The 15,591-nt window shown below is 54.4% G+C and overlaps 1 protein-coding gene across 5 annotated transcripts in view; it reads right to left on the minus strand.

Annotated features, from left to right (window-relative positions):
- The window catches only part of PRRC2A (proline rich coiled-coil 2A), a 41,861-nt gene that overhangs the window by 6,388 nt on the left and 19,882 nt on the right, over positions 1-15,591 (minus strand). For 3 of the 5 annotated variants that reach the window (XM_083491019.1, XM_083491017.1, XM_083491018.1), the window contains exons 7-23: positions 14,748-14,884; positions 14,541-14,620; positions 13,469-13,608; positions 13,270-13,360; positions 12,747-12,975; positions 11,546-11,975; positions 10,510-10,727; positions 9,852-10,218; positions 9,516-9,726; positions 7,126-9,213; positions 5,598-5,848; positions 4,784-4,911; positions 3,976-4,105; positions 3,733-3,818; positions 2,960-3,208; positions 1,213-1,404; positions 1,041-1,118 (exon numbers count right to left, since the gene is read on the minus strand). In XM_083491019.1, coding sequence (XP_083347145.1) covers positions 1,041-1,118; positions 1,213-1,404; positions 2,960-3,208; positions 3,733-3,818; positions 3,976-4,105; positions 4,784-4,911; positions 5,598-5,848; positions 7,126-9,213; positions 9,516-9,726; positions 9,852-10,218; positions 10,510-10,727; positions 11,546-11,975; positions 12,747-12,975; positions 13,270-13,360; positions 13,469-13,608; positions 14,541-14,620; positions 14,748-14,884 — 5,105 coding nt within the window. The remainder of the gene's footprint in view (positions 1-1,040; positions 1,119-1,212; positions 1,405-2,959; positions 3,209-3,732; positions 3,819-3,975; positions 4,106-4,783; positions 4,912-5,597; positions 5,849-7,125; positions 9,214-9,515; positions 9,727-9,851; positions 10,219-10,509; positions 10,728-11,545; positions 11,976-12,746; positions 12,976-13,269; positions 13,361-13,468; positions 13,609-14,540; positions 14,621-14,747; positions 14,885-15,591) is intronic. The other 2 variants (XM_083491021.1, XM_083491020.1) reach the window with 1 other exon arrangement.

Below are 15,591 nucleotides of genomic sequence, written 5' to 3' on the forward strand. Positions count from 1 at the left end.
GAAATCAAGCCCCAATATCGCTTGTACATCAGTATTTCTTCTGATTTTATCTTCCGTGGAATAGTAAAGGTAAAAGTACCCCTGCCCGTATGGGCAGTCTTGACGGACTCTAGGGTTGTGCGCTCATCTCACTATATAGGCCGGGAGCCAGCGCTGTCTGCAGACACTTCCGGGTCACGTGGCCAGCGTGACAAAGCTGCTCTGGCGAACCGGCACCAGAGCAGCACACGGAAACGCCATTTACCTTCCCGCTGGTAAGCGGTCCCTATTTATCTACTTGCACTCGGAGGTGCTTTCGAACTGCTAGGTTGGCAGGCGCTGGGACCGAACGACGGGAGCGCACCCCGCCGCAGGGATTCGAACCGCCGCCCATGCGATCGGCAAGTCCTAGGTGCTGAGGTTTTACCCACAGCGCCACCCGCGTCCCCTGTTCTGTAGAATACGTGGTTTAAAAAGGTGCATGCTGTAGCCCGCCCCGACACCTTAGGGTGAGGGGATAATAGATAAACTTTATTCGCATTAGCCGACGGCCATAGCAACATAAAACAAGCAATATATACAATTAAAAAGACAACAATGGGTTAAAAGGGCAATCAAATGACCAAGATTATCGTTCAGATAGTGGCCCTTAATCTCACTGCACCCTTGATAAACCTAGCAACCTTTGCGGTTTTCTGATGATTTTGATCTGATAAAAGAAAGAACAATGTGGCCGCAGATGAGCGGCCTGGGAAGGTAAGTAAGGGTGGGGTAATGATCTCATTCCTCAGATTAGGATTAGGGTGAGGGGAGGGGAATATTAGTAATATGCAGCGGACTGATGGGGAGCAACAGCGAGGGGGGAGAGAGATGTCCCTGCTCCCATCCAGGAATCTGGCCAAGACTGGCCTTTCAAAGGAGAAGCCAGTTTAATCCTGATTTTGCATCCCAGTGCCCAGCTAGCAAAGCCAAGCTCTTTTGCAGCCCTCCAAGCTCAACTCAAGGGGGTGGGAAGAGAAGAGGGAGCCCCAAATCAGTGCTGGCACGGCTTCCCTACTTACCCCCTCGGCAAGTCCCTGGTGCAGCTCTTCTTTGTCTGGCTTCGGCCCTTCGTTCACCATGAAGCGAAGGTCAGCATCCTGAAGGGGGCGAAAACCAGGGGGAGGGGGTTGGAATTTGAGCCTGGGACTTGGACGAGAAGGGACTGCAAAGCACATGCATCTTGGCACTTACCTTGTCGCTAGCGCCAAACTGGATGGGTGGGCAGGCCCCGGGAGACTCGAGCTGGGGGTTTGGCTCGGACGTCATCGCACCCAGACCCTCTGCGCTGTTGTCTTTTGCTTTCTCCACTCGCTGGGAACGCTCTGTGCCAATAGCACCAGGGGGAGGGTGGTCCCGGGGCAGCGGCTCAGGGGAGCTGCTCACCTGTCGCAGGAGGAGGAGGAGGGGTGGTGAAACTCATGGGCCCTTTGAGACCATGGGGGTGGCAAACAGTTTAGCCGGAGGGCAGTATCCAGGCTCACTTTCCAGAGGTGTTTTTTTGGGGGGGGCGGGCGGGTTGAGGGGAAGTGCTGCGGCTGTTACTTCACATTTATTTAGCACCAACTGATGCTTGCAGCTGAAGTGAAAGCACTTAAAAAACAACAACATATATTTATGAGTGCAAAGACAGGCATGAAGGTACGTAAGGGGGAGAATTATGCCTGGTACTATTTTCAAAATCAGTGCAGGATTTCAGGGGGTGGAAGCTTACATTCCATGCCTGGATTATTGCCAGTTCCCCAGGATTAGAATATGTGAAAATCATTTATGTATATAATGGAATTCAATCTGGTGAAAAACCTGGGCTAGTTTTGCTTGGATAAAATTTTAAGTGCAGAGACTTGCACGTCCTTCAATTATGCTACCCCTCCTGAATATACCGTATTTTTTGCTCTATAAGACGCACCAGACCACAAGACGCACCTAGTTTTCGGAGGAGGAAAACAAGAAAAATATATTCTGAATCTCAGAAGCCAGAACAGCAAGAGGGATCTCTGCGCAGTGAAAGCAGCGATCCCTCTTGCTGTTCTGGCTTCTGGGATAGCTGCACAGCCTGCATTTGCTCCATAAGACGCACACACATTTCCCCATACTTTTTAGGAGGGGAAAAGTGAGTCTTACAGAGCAAAAAAATACAGTACTTTCAGAAAGAGGAAGGGAAGTTGCCTGAAAGAATCCCAAAGCAAGAAGAACTTGGGATGCACGGTCTGTGTTAGCTACAAACGCAGCCCACACCAAGATTCCTTGAAACCACCAACATGTGGACTCCTTTCTAGCAAGAAGAGGGCAGGGGAAGCTGTTCTGGAAAAGTGGAGCAGGATGCAGCTGTTGTGGCTGTTAAGGGGTGATGCTTTCTTTGCTGCTAAAAGGATCTTTGTAAGGTGGGAATCCTCCTAAAAGCCTTGCAGTTCTCACAGATCCCCATTTGTAATGCCGAACCGAGGCAGAGGACCAAGTCCTAACTGGAGCAAAAATGACAAGAAGAGCTCAAGAGAGAAATGAGGTGGCTGAGTCAGGAGAACAGGCGATTTCAGAAGCCCAATCAGGATGGCAGAGTCAACTGTGTCAAGAGGTGGCAATCACGGGAAGGGCAGTGGAAGAGCCAAAAGAGGACACCTCAGTCAGCGCAACACACCCACCCACCCACCACAAAACTTTGGGAGAGCTGTTTCAGTAAAACAGGGTGGGGTGGAACCAATCCAGTAAAGGAAACCATTAAGGCAGTGGTGGCCAAGCTTGGCCCTCCAGATGTTTTGGGACTACAATTCCCACCATCCCTGACCACTGGTCCTGTTAGCTAGGGATGATGGGAGTCGTAGTCCCAAAACAGCTGGAGGGCCGAGTTTGGCCACCGCTGCATTAAGGAAACCAATGCAGCTGCATGCTTTATATCAGTGCTGACTGAAGATGTGGCGACACCCCAGAGTTACTTGTGTACCTTCTTCTCCTTCAGCAGACTGGAGTCTCTGGCTGGCGGGGGCCGCCTCCTCTGCTCTTTAGGCTCTGCTCCCTCCGGTCCAGCTGAAGCGGCAGCATCCTCGGTGCTTTTGCCGATGGCTCCGCTGCGCTTGGCCCCAGCATCTGGTGTGGCCTTCAGACCCCCGTCGGGAGAGCTGCGCTGACTGCAGGTGGCCGAGGAGACCTGTGAGTCGCTGCTGAGGTCCACCCCGCTGTCAGACAGGCTCATCTGGGCAAGGGGCAAAGCAGAGTCAGGAAACAGGGTTAGGGGACAGAAAATAATAACAATTTATTATTTATACCCCGCCCATCTGGCTGAGTTTCCCCAGCCAATCAAGTGTTAAAAACAATACAGCATTAAATATTAAAAACTTCCCTAAACAGGGCTGCCTCCAGATGTCTTTTAAAAATAAGATAGCTGCTTATTTCCTTGACATCTGATGGGAGGGCGTTCCACAGGGCGGTTGCCACTACCGAGAAGGCCCTCTTCCTGGTTCCCTGTAACCTCACTTCTCGCAGTGAGGGAAGCGCCAGAAGGCCCTCGGCGCTGAACCTCAGTGTCTGGGCAGAATGATGGGGGTGGAGACGCTCCTTCAGGTATACTGGGCCGAGGTCGTTTAGGGCTTTAAAGGTCAGCACCAACACTTTGAATTGTGCTCGGAAAGCTCCCTCATCGGCAAAGTCCGGCTCCGCCCTGGAAAGGGAGCCTCTGCAGAACATGTACCCGATCCATCCCATCTCAACGGACCTCACCTCCGTACTAGCAACCTCTTCAAAGGCGTTCAGAGGGTCGATCCAGGGCTCCACAGAGGCAGGGCGGTAGCTCTTTCGGGAGGAGTCTGATGAAACAAAACACAGGGGCACCTCTGAGCCAGGAATGTTTGCTCTCTCTCCCCTGATCCCAAAAGCTGCTCCCTCTCGCTGCCAGTTCTGATTTCCCAGCCTGCCCGAGGAGCATGGCCTTTCCTTCTTCTCTGCATGCTTGCAATAACTCACTGGAATTCAGCTGGTTCCAGATCTGTGGGGCGAGCCCCTCGGACACTGGAATACTCCTGCTACGAGGTTCGCCAGGGGTCTCCTCTTTGGGGGCCGAGAAGCCAGGACCACTGGGGAAGGGAATGGGGTCCTGAGAGAGACAGGGGACAGACACATACGTGAGACCTTGAGAAGCTGAGCAGCCTTCCTTAATTTTTTTTTTTTAATTATTGAATGATTTTATGTTACAAAAAAATTACAACCATACTACCACAAAGTATAATTGAGAAATAAAAATTACATACATCAATATTTTGTTTGTTATTTACCGTCTTATTTCCTCCCAAACATTCCATACAAAACACACACCCGCACAAACATAAAGAAAAATAGAAAATAATAATGATAATAATGAAAATAAACATTTTGACTTCCTGTCAAGTCCCTTCGCATATGTTTATCTTATAACTGAATGTACACAAAACAATAAACCTTTCTATATAAATTTTCCAATACATTCAGAAAACATAATAAATCCTTAATTGTTATCCACCTCCTTTTACTTCGTCACTCAAATGCTAGCACGGAGTCAAAACTAATATCTTCTATAACCATCCCATTTTCCCGCAAAATTTTGCTTTGAGTTTCCTCTGAGTCTGCTAGTCAATTGAGCCATCTCCACAAATTCCTCTAATTTAATTTGCCAATCTGTTATTTTTGGAGCCTCCTGATCTTTCCATCCCTTGGCCACGAGTATTTGAACTGCTGCAGTTGCAACCTTCCTTCTGCTTCATGCCACGTGATTACATAAAAAGAGAAAATTGCTTACCTGCTGGAGCAGGTCTTGCTTCCGGGGCCTTTCCCGGCGCTTTGCAGAAAAGCCACCCAATGCACTGGACTCCTTCACTGGCGCACTGCTGGAGAGAAGCAGCTGGTTCTTGTCCAGGAAGCAAGAGTCTGAATTGGGGGGATGGAAAAAAACAGCAAAATGGGATTGCAGTGGGGAAGGAGCAGGCATCTGGTCCCCGCCGAGACCAGAAGCACTTGGAAATGCAGTTCAACAAGACCTGCCAAAGCCAATTAGCAGCCGATCTTAGAATCATAGAGCTGGAAGGAACCCTAACCCACTGCAATGCATGCAGCCCCCCATCCAATCTGAAACCGTACTGGGTCCTGCTTAGCTTTGGAAATGTAAGACTGTATTGTGCATTGGGAGAACCGATGCAGCACTTGTTAGCTCCTAGAAAGTCCCTTGTGGGGGATTGGGGAGAGGGGTGGGCATCTTGAAATAACTACAGCCCCCTGGAGCAATGGAAGAGCTGATTAACGCACTCAGCAGATGTACTGGTCATGTGACATCACGCTTGTCAACTGAGCCAAGTAAGATAATGACCAATGGGCAAATTACCGTCTTTTTCCATGTATAAGACTAGGTACCCCCCAAAAAAATAATGCCAAAAATTTGGGGGCGTCTTATACACGGATACATCTCCCCCCATTCTCTTAAATCGGAGTCCCCCAAAATAAGGGGCGTCTAATAGACAGAAAAGATACGGTAATTGATCGCCAAGAATGAATTTAGTCACTTCCAAGAGAAAGAAATCCAGATCCCCTGGTTACTAAGCAGAGACTCTGCCCATTACCTGCGCTGCCACTGTTCCTACTCTCGAAGCGTCGCAGTGGGAGGGCAGAGGAGTTGCTGCCTCCGGGCCCCAGGAAGGGAGGCTGGGCAGGGCCGGGGGAGGCTGGCTTTGTGTGGCGGCTGCCCAGTTCAGCCAGAGCCTGCTGGATGCCAGCTGGGTCGCTGTGGATGACGCGGTCCAAACGATACACTGTGCTGGTGGTGGGTGCTGGGGGAAGGCTCAGGCCTGGAGAGTGGTCATCGGTGTTCCGGCTAGAGGAGGAGGAGGAAGCAGGAAACATTATGGCAGCGGACCGGGGATTTCCTTGGCTGTTTCTCCCTCCCTCTCCATCAACAAGTCATCTTCAAAATTCCCAGTTTTTGATGGTGACCATTTCTCTTACGGAATTTATGTAGGACTGCCCCGTCTTCTGTCTGTTCCCAACTTCCCATGGTCAAACTAGATTCCTTCCTCTGCTATTTACCGCTAAGGGGCTGAAGATTTGTTAACTTTTGTGGCAAAATGAGAGTGGGGCATAACGTTCCACAAATATGCTTTAAAAGAATACTACTGGAGAAGGGAAACAAGGGACAGAACACATGCAAGTTTTTGCACGCACAGAATGAGGCCCACTTACGTGTCGTGACTCCCCAACCCCTAAATCTGCTCTGGAGGTTTGGAGGAACAGGAAAGTTAGGCGGAGGAAAGTCACATTGCAGAGGTGGACTTTTTGTTGGGTGAAATAATACCTCACATAGCACTCTACGTGGGGCTGCCCTTGAGACTGACCCAGAAACTCCAGCGGGTGCAGAATGCCGCAGTGAGACTCCTTATGGGGTCCTCGCTGCAGGATCACATTCACCTGGTGCTATACCAGCTGCACTGGCTCCCGGTGAAGTAGAGGATCAGGTTTAAGGTGCTGGCTTTAACCTTTAAAGCCCTATACGGCCTAGGACCCTCGTACCTACGGGACCGCCTCTCCTGGTATGTCCCACAGAGGACCTTATGGTCTTCAAATAAAAACATCTTGGAGATCCTGGGCCACAGGGAGGTTAGGCTGGCCTCAACCAGAGCCAGGGCTTTTTCGTCCGTGGCCCTGATCTGGTGAAACGCTCTGTCACAAGAGACTAGGGCCCTGCGGGACTTGACATCTTTCCGCAGGGCCTGCGAGACAGAGCTGTTCCACCAGGCCTTTGGCCAAGGCACAGTCTGACCTCCTCTTTTGGTAATTCTTCACAGAACTCTAGCCCAATGGTTGCCATTAATTTGATTCTGAATTGATTTTAGAATGAATTTCAATTGACTGATTTTATGTAAACTGCTATTTTTACTGTTGTTAGCCACTCTGAGCCTGGCTTTGGCTGGGGAGGGCAGGATATAAATAAATTGTTATTATTATTGTTGTTGTTATTATTGATATTATTACTAGCCAAATGCCACCCGTGTTTCCTTTTCAATCTTTTTTCTCTTTACCTCTCTGCCATTCCAGTTTTGTCTACCAATCCCCTGCCCCCCTCCATCTTTCGGGCTTTCTCCTCCGAGTACTTGCCTGCGATTCTTGGGAGAGGGCCAGCTCCTCTTGTCCCCTCCGCTGCGCCCGCCGCCACTCCCTCCACGGCCAGCCTTGCCTCCTCCTCCTGGGCCGGGGTTGGAGCGTCGGTTCTGCCGGTCCATGCCAGGCCTCTGGCTGGAGAAGCTGCGCTTGGACATCTCCTTCCTCTGGGCTAAGCTGAGCTCGTTGTTGGAGGGCCGCCCGCCCACCGAAGGCGCCCCAGAGCAGCCACCTTTGAGAAAGGCGGTGGGGGGAGGCCCGCCAGGCGCCGGTTCCTTCTCCCCACCGCCCCGGCGTTCCGTGAAGTCGCTGCTCTCCGAAGCCGTCTCCCACTCCTCATTCGCCTGGTCCGAGTTCTGGTTGGACAAGTCGGGAGATTTTGTGCCTGCCACGCGCCGGGCAGCCGATTCCTCGGGGAGCGGGGCGGCAGGGGCCGGGGAGAACGGTTGGCCGGCCCTCTGCTCGCCGTTGAGTCGGGCCGCGTTCTCGCGCTCCTGCTTCAGCCTCCGGAACCGGGGCGGCTTGTCCTGCTGCTGCGAACGCCCGTGGCGCCGGCGGCGGGGTGGCCGGTCAAAGCCACGGTCCGAGCCAGGGCCAAGAGGTGGCGGAGGTGGCTGCTGCTTTAAGGGGGGCTGGAAACCACCGGATTCTTCTGGGGCCATCGCTGGAGGGCCTGACGGCGCCTTCTCTTTGCCCGACGGCTCCAGAACTGCCTCTTGCTGCTTATCGGGCTTCTTATTGGGCTGGGGCTTGGAAGGAGGGCTCCACCCCCCAGGGGGCGCCCGGCCACCACCTCGGCCCCGGCGTGAGGGAACCCCGCGAGGGGTGAAGACACGCCCGCCACGGGTGCCAGGGTCTGAGAGGCGCGGAGGCAGCTTGTCGGCAAAGCGAGGCAAGCCAGGGTGCTGGGAGGAGGGGGCCATGGCAGAAGTCACAGGAGGGGCCCGGCTGCGATGGCTGGGGGCCGGCTCCTTGGTCACCTCCTTGTCCGAGTGGGCCACGTCGCTGGCGCTCTCGTGCGTCTCGCTGCCCGTCTCGGAGCCCCGCTGGCGCCGCCGCTTGGGTATCTCTTCGTACTCCGAGCCTTCGCTGCGTGTCTCGCTGGCGTTGCGCGGGCGGAAGGTGGAGCCTGGCCCCGCCGCTTTGCCCACGCCATCATCCAGCCGGTAGAAGGGTTCGCGGTAGCTGCGGAACTCCCGGCTTCTCCCGCGCCCCCCTCTCCCGCGCCCGCTATAGGCACCCCGGAAACCTCGCCCTCGGGCAAAGTACTCTCCTCGGCCCCTGGCCCGCCCCCGGCCGGCGTAGCCACCACGCTCGTAGGGGGGCTCCCGCCGCCGCCGGCTTGGCGACAGTGTGCCAGTGTGCTGCTGCTCTTTGGGTGGCATCACTGTTCCGCCGTTCACCACCGGCTTGGCCTTGTTCTCCTTGCCCGCTTTCGGAGGCTCTTTAGGGAGCTCGGGTTTGCTGCCCGCCGCCTCGGCCCCCTCTTTGGCCTTCCCAGCGGAGCGCATCTCCTCGCTTTCGTCTTTTGCCTCCTTAGGGGGAGGCGGCGGCTTCTTGATGGGCCCGGCTCGGCGTGGGGCCTTGTCCCCGGAAATCTCCTCAATCCTCCGGCTGCTGCCGGGACGGGGCCCCCAGCGCGTCTCCGTCTTGGACTCGCGCCGCGGCTGCTTGTGGAATTCGTGCTGCTGCCGCGGGGGCTTCTCCATCCGCCGCAGGACCTCCTCTTTGACCAGAGGCTCCTCCTTGGGCTGCTCCGAGGGAGGCTTCTTAGCCACCACTGGTCGAATGACGGGAGGCTCAACCGTCTTGATCTCTTCTGGGGGGTCCCGGTGCAGCAGCTGGGGCTCCTCCTCGCTCTTGCGGGGCAGCTGGACCGGCGGCTCAGGGCGCCCGTTTCTGCTCACCTCTGTGGGTGCCGTCAGAGCCATGGTGGCCTGCCAAGGGGGACCCGCTCGCGGTGGCTCATCCACGGGGAAGCGGTGCATTGAGGCAGGGTTGCCGTTTTCGGAGAAACCCTGGTAGTTCCCCATGTAGGGCTGGGGAGTGATGGCCTCACGCAGGCGAACCGGAGGGGTCTCGCTCCTAAAGGAAGGAGAGCAAGGGTGATTGAAAGGTCCTCTATTCTGACAACCCCAAGCAGTGTCAGCTGTCACTCCAAACTGCCACAAGTGGCAGGAGAGCCTCAACCGCTAGGGATAGGACACAAGACCATGGGCCCATCCCACTGACATTACTGCAGTCAAGAAACTGTAAGGCCCCCAACTTGCTAGTGGTTCCAATAAAAGGAAGGCCTTCAAAACAAACATGGGACAACCTCAGCCTCCCCCCGCTGCAACATCTTGCTCCCAGCCAACCCAACAGACTCCCTCCAGACGTTCGCTCACCGTAAGCCCTTCTCTTCCTCTTCCTGCTGCCGAAGGGATGCCGTTTGAGACCTCGAGTCTGCACCGGAAGGGGCATTGGTGAAGACATCTCCAGCCCAGGCCAGCTTCGGATCAACCGGCGGAGTGCCACGCTCTCGGAGGATCGAAGGATGGCGTTCAAACTGCTCTGAACTGGAGCCCCCGCTGTCTGATCGCTCACGGGGCAGGAGACCTGAGGGGTGAACAGAAGACATACCCGTTGCGAGTCAGGCCTACCGGCTCCGACAGTCTTCTAAAAGGCTGCCTGGTCAAATGCACTTGGACCAGCCTGGACTTCTTTTCTTCAGCTCTACTTACCAGAAGGATGGACCCCAGGGGGGTAGAAGTCTATGGGGGGCCGCCCTTGCATCACACGTGGGTCCATGTAAGGCGGAATCATCATCCAGCGAGGATCAAAGTTCATCTGCGGCATGGGGGGCGGCCTTCCAATGGAGCCGGGGTACATGCCTTTGGGCGGGGCCTGCTGTGCTGGAGGCGGGGCTGGGGGTTGCTGCTGCCCTGCCGGCCCAGGCGGAGCATGGACGCTGCCTGAGGGGCCCATGGCAGCCAGAGGAGCCCCTGTTGCCTGCTGCTGGGAAGAGGAAGCCATTGGGGACTGGACTTGGCTGTGTTGCTGCTGCTGCTGCTGTTGCTGCCATTGCTGCTGCTGCTTCAGTAACTGCTCCTGAAAAGGGGGTTGGGGGGCAATGGAGAGAGAGGGCTCTTTCAGTGACCTCAACAGCACACTAATGAGAGACCCTCACTTCCTGCGACACGTGTGTCGTCGGATAGAGAAGTTATGAGTTGCTCAGGTAGCTGCGAGGACATCAGGGGGTGTCAGAGACTCTAGTCTAAAGACTCATCACTGCAACGGAACCTCAGCCAAGTTGCTTCCTTATATTGGCCCCACCCCAACTACCCCTTCCCCTGTTAGGAGCAAGTGCCTAGCCCAGGCACCTGCCTACACCCCCTGTACCTGCTGCTGCCGCTGGAATCGTGGAGGCAATGACTTCTGGTACTTGGAATAGCTGAGGGTCTGAGCCGGAGGCGGCTGGCGGGCCTGAAGGACCGTCTCGGCTTTGGGCTCCACCTTGGCTGGGGCGGGAGCGGCTGGGAGAGCAGGACCAGGCAAGATGGGTGGCTCTTCCCGCACTTCGGGGACTTCCTTGGGAGGCGGAGCCACAGCGGGCTCAGCTGTAGTAGACATGCACAAGACACACGCAAAAGAAAGGCAGGCTTTGTGAGGCAGCAGGCAGACTCTGGGTTCAACCTTGCCGATCTCTGGAGCCCGGGGTGGGAAGCCTGCAGCCCTTCACAGGGAAGCTGGGGCTCTCAATTTCTGGCCTGGCCTATGGTCAGGCATGATGGCAGTTCACAGTCTAGCATCGCATGAGGGGGGCACAGATCCCCGAAGCCCTGTATGCACCACCCACCAAATCAGAAGGCAAGTCGGCATGCTGCCCGAACCTTGTTGCCAGGGACATGGGATGCTGCCTGACGCCAGGTCAGGCCTTTGGGCCACCTAGCTTCTCCCAGACTCACTCCCAACTGAAATCTTGGGAGAGCCGCTGCCAATACAGTACTGAACTAGGTGGACCCAATGGTAAGAACTCAGGATGAAGATGACGACACAGCTTCCTATGTCCCTAAGACTCAAATGACAGCAACATCAGCTGACAGCTTGCCACGTGTATAATGGCCACTGCAACACAGCGCACTGGGCTCCTTTGGGGCGGGAGGGCAACGTAGATATTCAATAAATAAATAAAATGGGAGATTTGTACCATCAGCCAAGAATCATTTGGCCATGAGAAACACAATGTGGCATGTCTGCAGGCAGATCAGGCCAAGTTGCCTTCCTGTTTTCCTTTTATTGCATACTTTGGGCTTTCCCCCTCTCATTTCTTGTCGTTGTTTTATTGTACTTTTCAATCAAATGATTTTTCACTTTGGTTGCTAACTACGTTAGAATATATCTATACAAGAACACCGAAAATAAAAGCCAAGTTTACCAGCGCCGGAGGAGTCCAAGCTGCTCCTGCCGCTGCTGCTCGCGACAGCACTGTGAGGTTTGCTGGCCAGCACCGGCTCCTCTTTCTCCCTCTTCTCCTCGGGGGTGACTGGGGCAGCCGGCGGATTGGGGGGCACAGGGGTGGGAGCTGGAGGGGGAGGGGGAGGAGGAGCAGCCACAATGACGGGAGGCGGTGACTCCTTGGGAGGCTCGGGCTTCAAGCGCTTGTCGGGAGCTCCAAACTTCTCATCCAGGCGCTTGAGCTTCTCGGCGCAAGCCGCCCGCCGCTCCTCTTGCATGCGCCGCTCCTCCTCTTCCCGCCGGCGTCTGGCCCGCTCCACCGCGGCAGAGATCTCCGAGGAGGACTGCTTCCGCCGCTGGCGCCAAGCTTCGTCCTCGTCTTCTGGGGGGAGCGGCCGCAGTGAGCGGTCCTGGATGGCAAAGAGAGAAAGAGAAGCCCTCGCTCAGAGCTGTTCTGCTGAAAGGAAACCTGAGCTGGAAGCGCAACTCCCAAAGACCCTCGAGGAGAGCAGAGTTTGTCCCTGCTCACACCCGTGTTCCCTCACTAAGAAGCCCAAAGGCCCAAATCCAAGTATCGAAACATCCGCATGGAAGCTGCTCTGTTCCTTCACGGCTTCATCCCTTCAATAACTCAGCGTGGAAGTTCTAGTTAAAGCTGAGAGAGAGTGGGCTAATGCCAAGTGCCACCCAAATGCCTACTTTATTTTAGCCGAAAAGCAGAGTATAAATCAAAATAACGATGCCAACGTGCATTGTTCCGGCTAAGGAAGTTTTCTATTTTTACAAGAGGAGGCGTGTAAGAGTTTGGATTTGATATCCCGCTTTATCACTACCCTAAGGAGTCTCAAAGCGGCTGACAATTTCCTTTCCCTTCCTCCCCCCACAACAAACACTCTGTGAGGTGAGTGGGGCTGAGAGACTTCAGAGAAGTGTGTCTGGCCCAAGGTCATCCAGCAGTTGCATGTGGAGGAGCGGTTCACCAGATTATGAGTCTACCGCTCTTAACCACTACACCACACTGACATTTGTTTTACTGGTTTACCTGGAAACCCAATGCAATCTAATGTACGCCCCTTGAATGAGGGGACCTGAGCCTGGGTTCTCCACACTTTGGCCCGCCTGAATAGCAGCTGCCAACCGCAGGTGCTCTCAAGCAGGATTTGCAGCCTGCATAGACTCACCGGGAAGTCATTGGGTTGCCCCCAGTTGCCCCGGTTGGGGGGTGGTGGCGGCGGAGGTGGCGGTGCCCGGACTGCAGCAGCAGGTGGCGGCGGTTCTTTGCCACCTTCTGGGGGACGTGCGTTTTCGGCCCAGGCTGCTTTGACGAGGGGTTGATCCTCTTTTGGAGTTCCAGCCTTCTTGGTGTCTGTGCCCGATGACTGGCTTTCCGGGCCGGAAGCCTCATCATTGCTTGGGGACAGAGGGGAAGAGAGAGGTGTCAAATGGGGCCACTTAGACCCTGCACCTTCTGCTCAGAGCTGGCGGGGGGCAGGGAGCGAGGAGAGAGCATGCACAGGTTTTTTTGTGATGTAGCTGCAGCCCGGCAAGAATGACTTTTCAGCAAGGTGATCCCATGTGGCTCAGGGCTGCAGCTCAGCAACAGGCACCCGGGGGGGGGGGTCACCCGTCTCACAAAACCAACATGCTTTGTGCCAGCTGTGCGGGACAGACTTTGTTATTGGCCATACCACCGCCTAATCTTACCGGTTCTCAGTGGTTTCTTCATCAGACTCTTTCCCGTCCTCCTCATCGCTGAATTTCAGCTTCTCAGTGTAGTCCACTTCTTCGTGGGCTCCTGTGGGAGACAAATAGGATGTCTTTCGATTGACAGATCCAATAAGAAGAAACGCTTTCAAGAGTCCCGGCTCCTGTGGGTAGCTCTGTGGTTAGGCTCTTTCATTACCTGCCCAGCCTTCGTCATTCTCCTGGTCCAGCTCATCAAATTCTTTCAGGTCATCCTGCTTGAGGACAGGGGGCCGGCTCACAGGCTCTGACACGCGCGCCGCAGGCTGCGAAGGGCGGGGTCCTGGAAGCCGCTGGAACCTGGAGATGACAGGACGACGGAGATCAAGAGAAACGTCACACCTCTGACTTTCCTTGCTGCTGATCTAAATAATAATGTTGCTCTAAACCCAGCAGAGCAGTGCATTGTAGCACTCTAGGCGCTGAAGGACCAAAACTCCCACCATTCCTCATCACCAGCCATGCCAGGAAATACTGGAGAGCTACAGATTCGCTGCACTAAGGGGACCAAAGGATCAAGTACTACGAAGAAGTATCTGCCTTCCCTTGTGTAACAGCCAGTCTTTTCCTACATGGAGTCAGAGGGCAAGCATGAAGATTAGGGTTTTGTGGTGCTCTCTAGGCCATATGCTGCAGAGAAATCAGGAGACATTTGCATTCCACTGATTCAGTGTCTGCTTCTGATGGTGCAACAGGAAGCCTATAGAGGAATTCTCTTCCATGTGGGAGCAGAGAAGGGAAAGGTGCCCCTCTATATCCTCCACTATTTCACAGATGCCACTTCCTGCTCCCTCCACTTTCTGATTGATCAGCTCGGCCCAAAGAGACTCCAACCACACACCTTCCCTTTGTTGTCTGCCTGTTCAATTACAAGCTTAGTTCTCAAACGTTTTGGCTCCTGAACGCTGCAAATCTGGAAGTGAGTGTTCTGGTCTGCGAACTATTTTTGGAAGCTGAACATCTGATGGGGCTTGCGCAGCTTCCTGCAGCCAATCAGAAGCCACGTTTTGGTTTCCGAACATTTTGGAAGTTGAACGGACTTCCAGAATGGATTCTGTTTGACTTCCAAGGTACGACTGTACAAGGAACCCAAAACATCCGGCTCCAGTTACGCAGTTGACTGCAATCTCCTGCACTTCCCATCACTTGCTCCTGTTCCTCTACATACTTTCCCCTTCTGCCACAAAGATCACTTGCCATTATCACATTTTTAATTTTTAAAAACCCCTTACCTCTGCGCCTCTGGTGTGGGGTAGCGGTAAGGTCCCTGCGGCCCATATGGAGGCGGGAACGGGAGGTACGGGGGATACATCTGAGATGGGGTAGGGGAGAAATTGGTTACTGGAGGGTTTTCCCTCTCCCTTCCATTTCCCCTGCCCTCAAACAAGGAAGCAGGTGGCCCAAGTCACTCGGCACCTCCTCTTCTGCAATATACTTACAAATGGCGGCATCATCCCCCGGTAGGGAGGGAACTGAGGCGGGATGTTGGGCTGCAGGCCAACCCCAGCCCGCCCGTCCTCGGGCACCAGCTCCCCGTCAGTGCCCCGCCCACCTCCGTCCCGCCAACTGGTAGCGTCTGCAAGAGATTGGGCGGAAGAGAAGTTAAGAACGGAAGATGTGTCTTGCTGGGTCAGGCCAGTGGCCAGCATCCTGCTCTTACAGGGGCCAACCAGATAATATAACGCCCATGGAAATCCTGAAAGCAGAATCTGGGTGCGATTCCCACCCCCAGCAACTGGCATTCAGAGGCAGACTGCCTCCAACAGAGGAGTCTACCTCCATGTGGCCATTGCGGCGAGTAGCCTTGACCCCCACCCATTTTTAATTATGTGATACGTGAAGAGGGGCTTTGTTTTGTCTGTCCTCCCCCTCCAGGACTGCCTCTCCTGGTATGCCCCGTGGAGAACCTTAAGGTCCACAAATGACATCATTTTGGAGGTCCCAGTTCGCAAGGTAGTTACGATTGGTCTCAACTAGGGCCAGGGCCTTTTCAGTACTGGCCCCGACTTGGTGGAACGCTCTGTCACAAGAGACTAGGGCCCTGCGGGACTTGACATCTTTCCGCAGGGCCTGCAAGACAGAGCTGTTCCACCTGGCCTTTGGTTTGGACTCAGTCTCCCCTTATGGTTTTGATGAGGCTGCATTTTAAATTGCATTTTAACCTGTACGTATTTTAAATTGGGTTCCCCCCCCCTATTATGTTTTTACTGTAATTTCACTGTGGTTAGCTGCCCTGAGCCCGGCTCTGGTCAGGGAGGGTGGGGTATAAATAAATATTATTTT

This window comes from Podarcis liolepis (assembly GCF_965112155.1).
Source record: "Podarcis liolepis genome assembly, chromosome: 2".
Classification (NCBI taxonomy): Eukaryota; Metazoa; Chordata; class Lepidosauria; order Squamata; family Lacertidae; genus Podarcis; species Podarcis liolepis.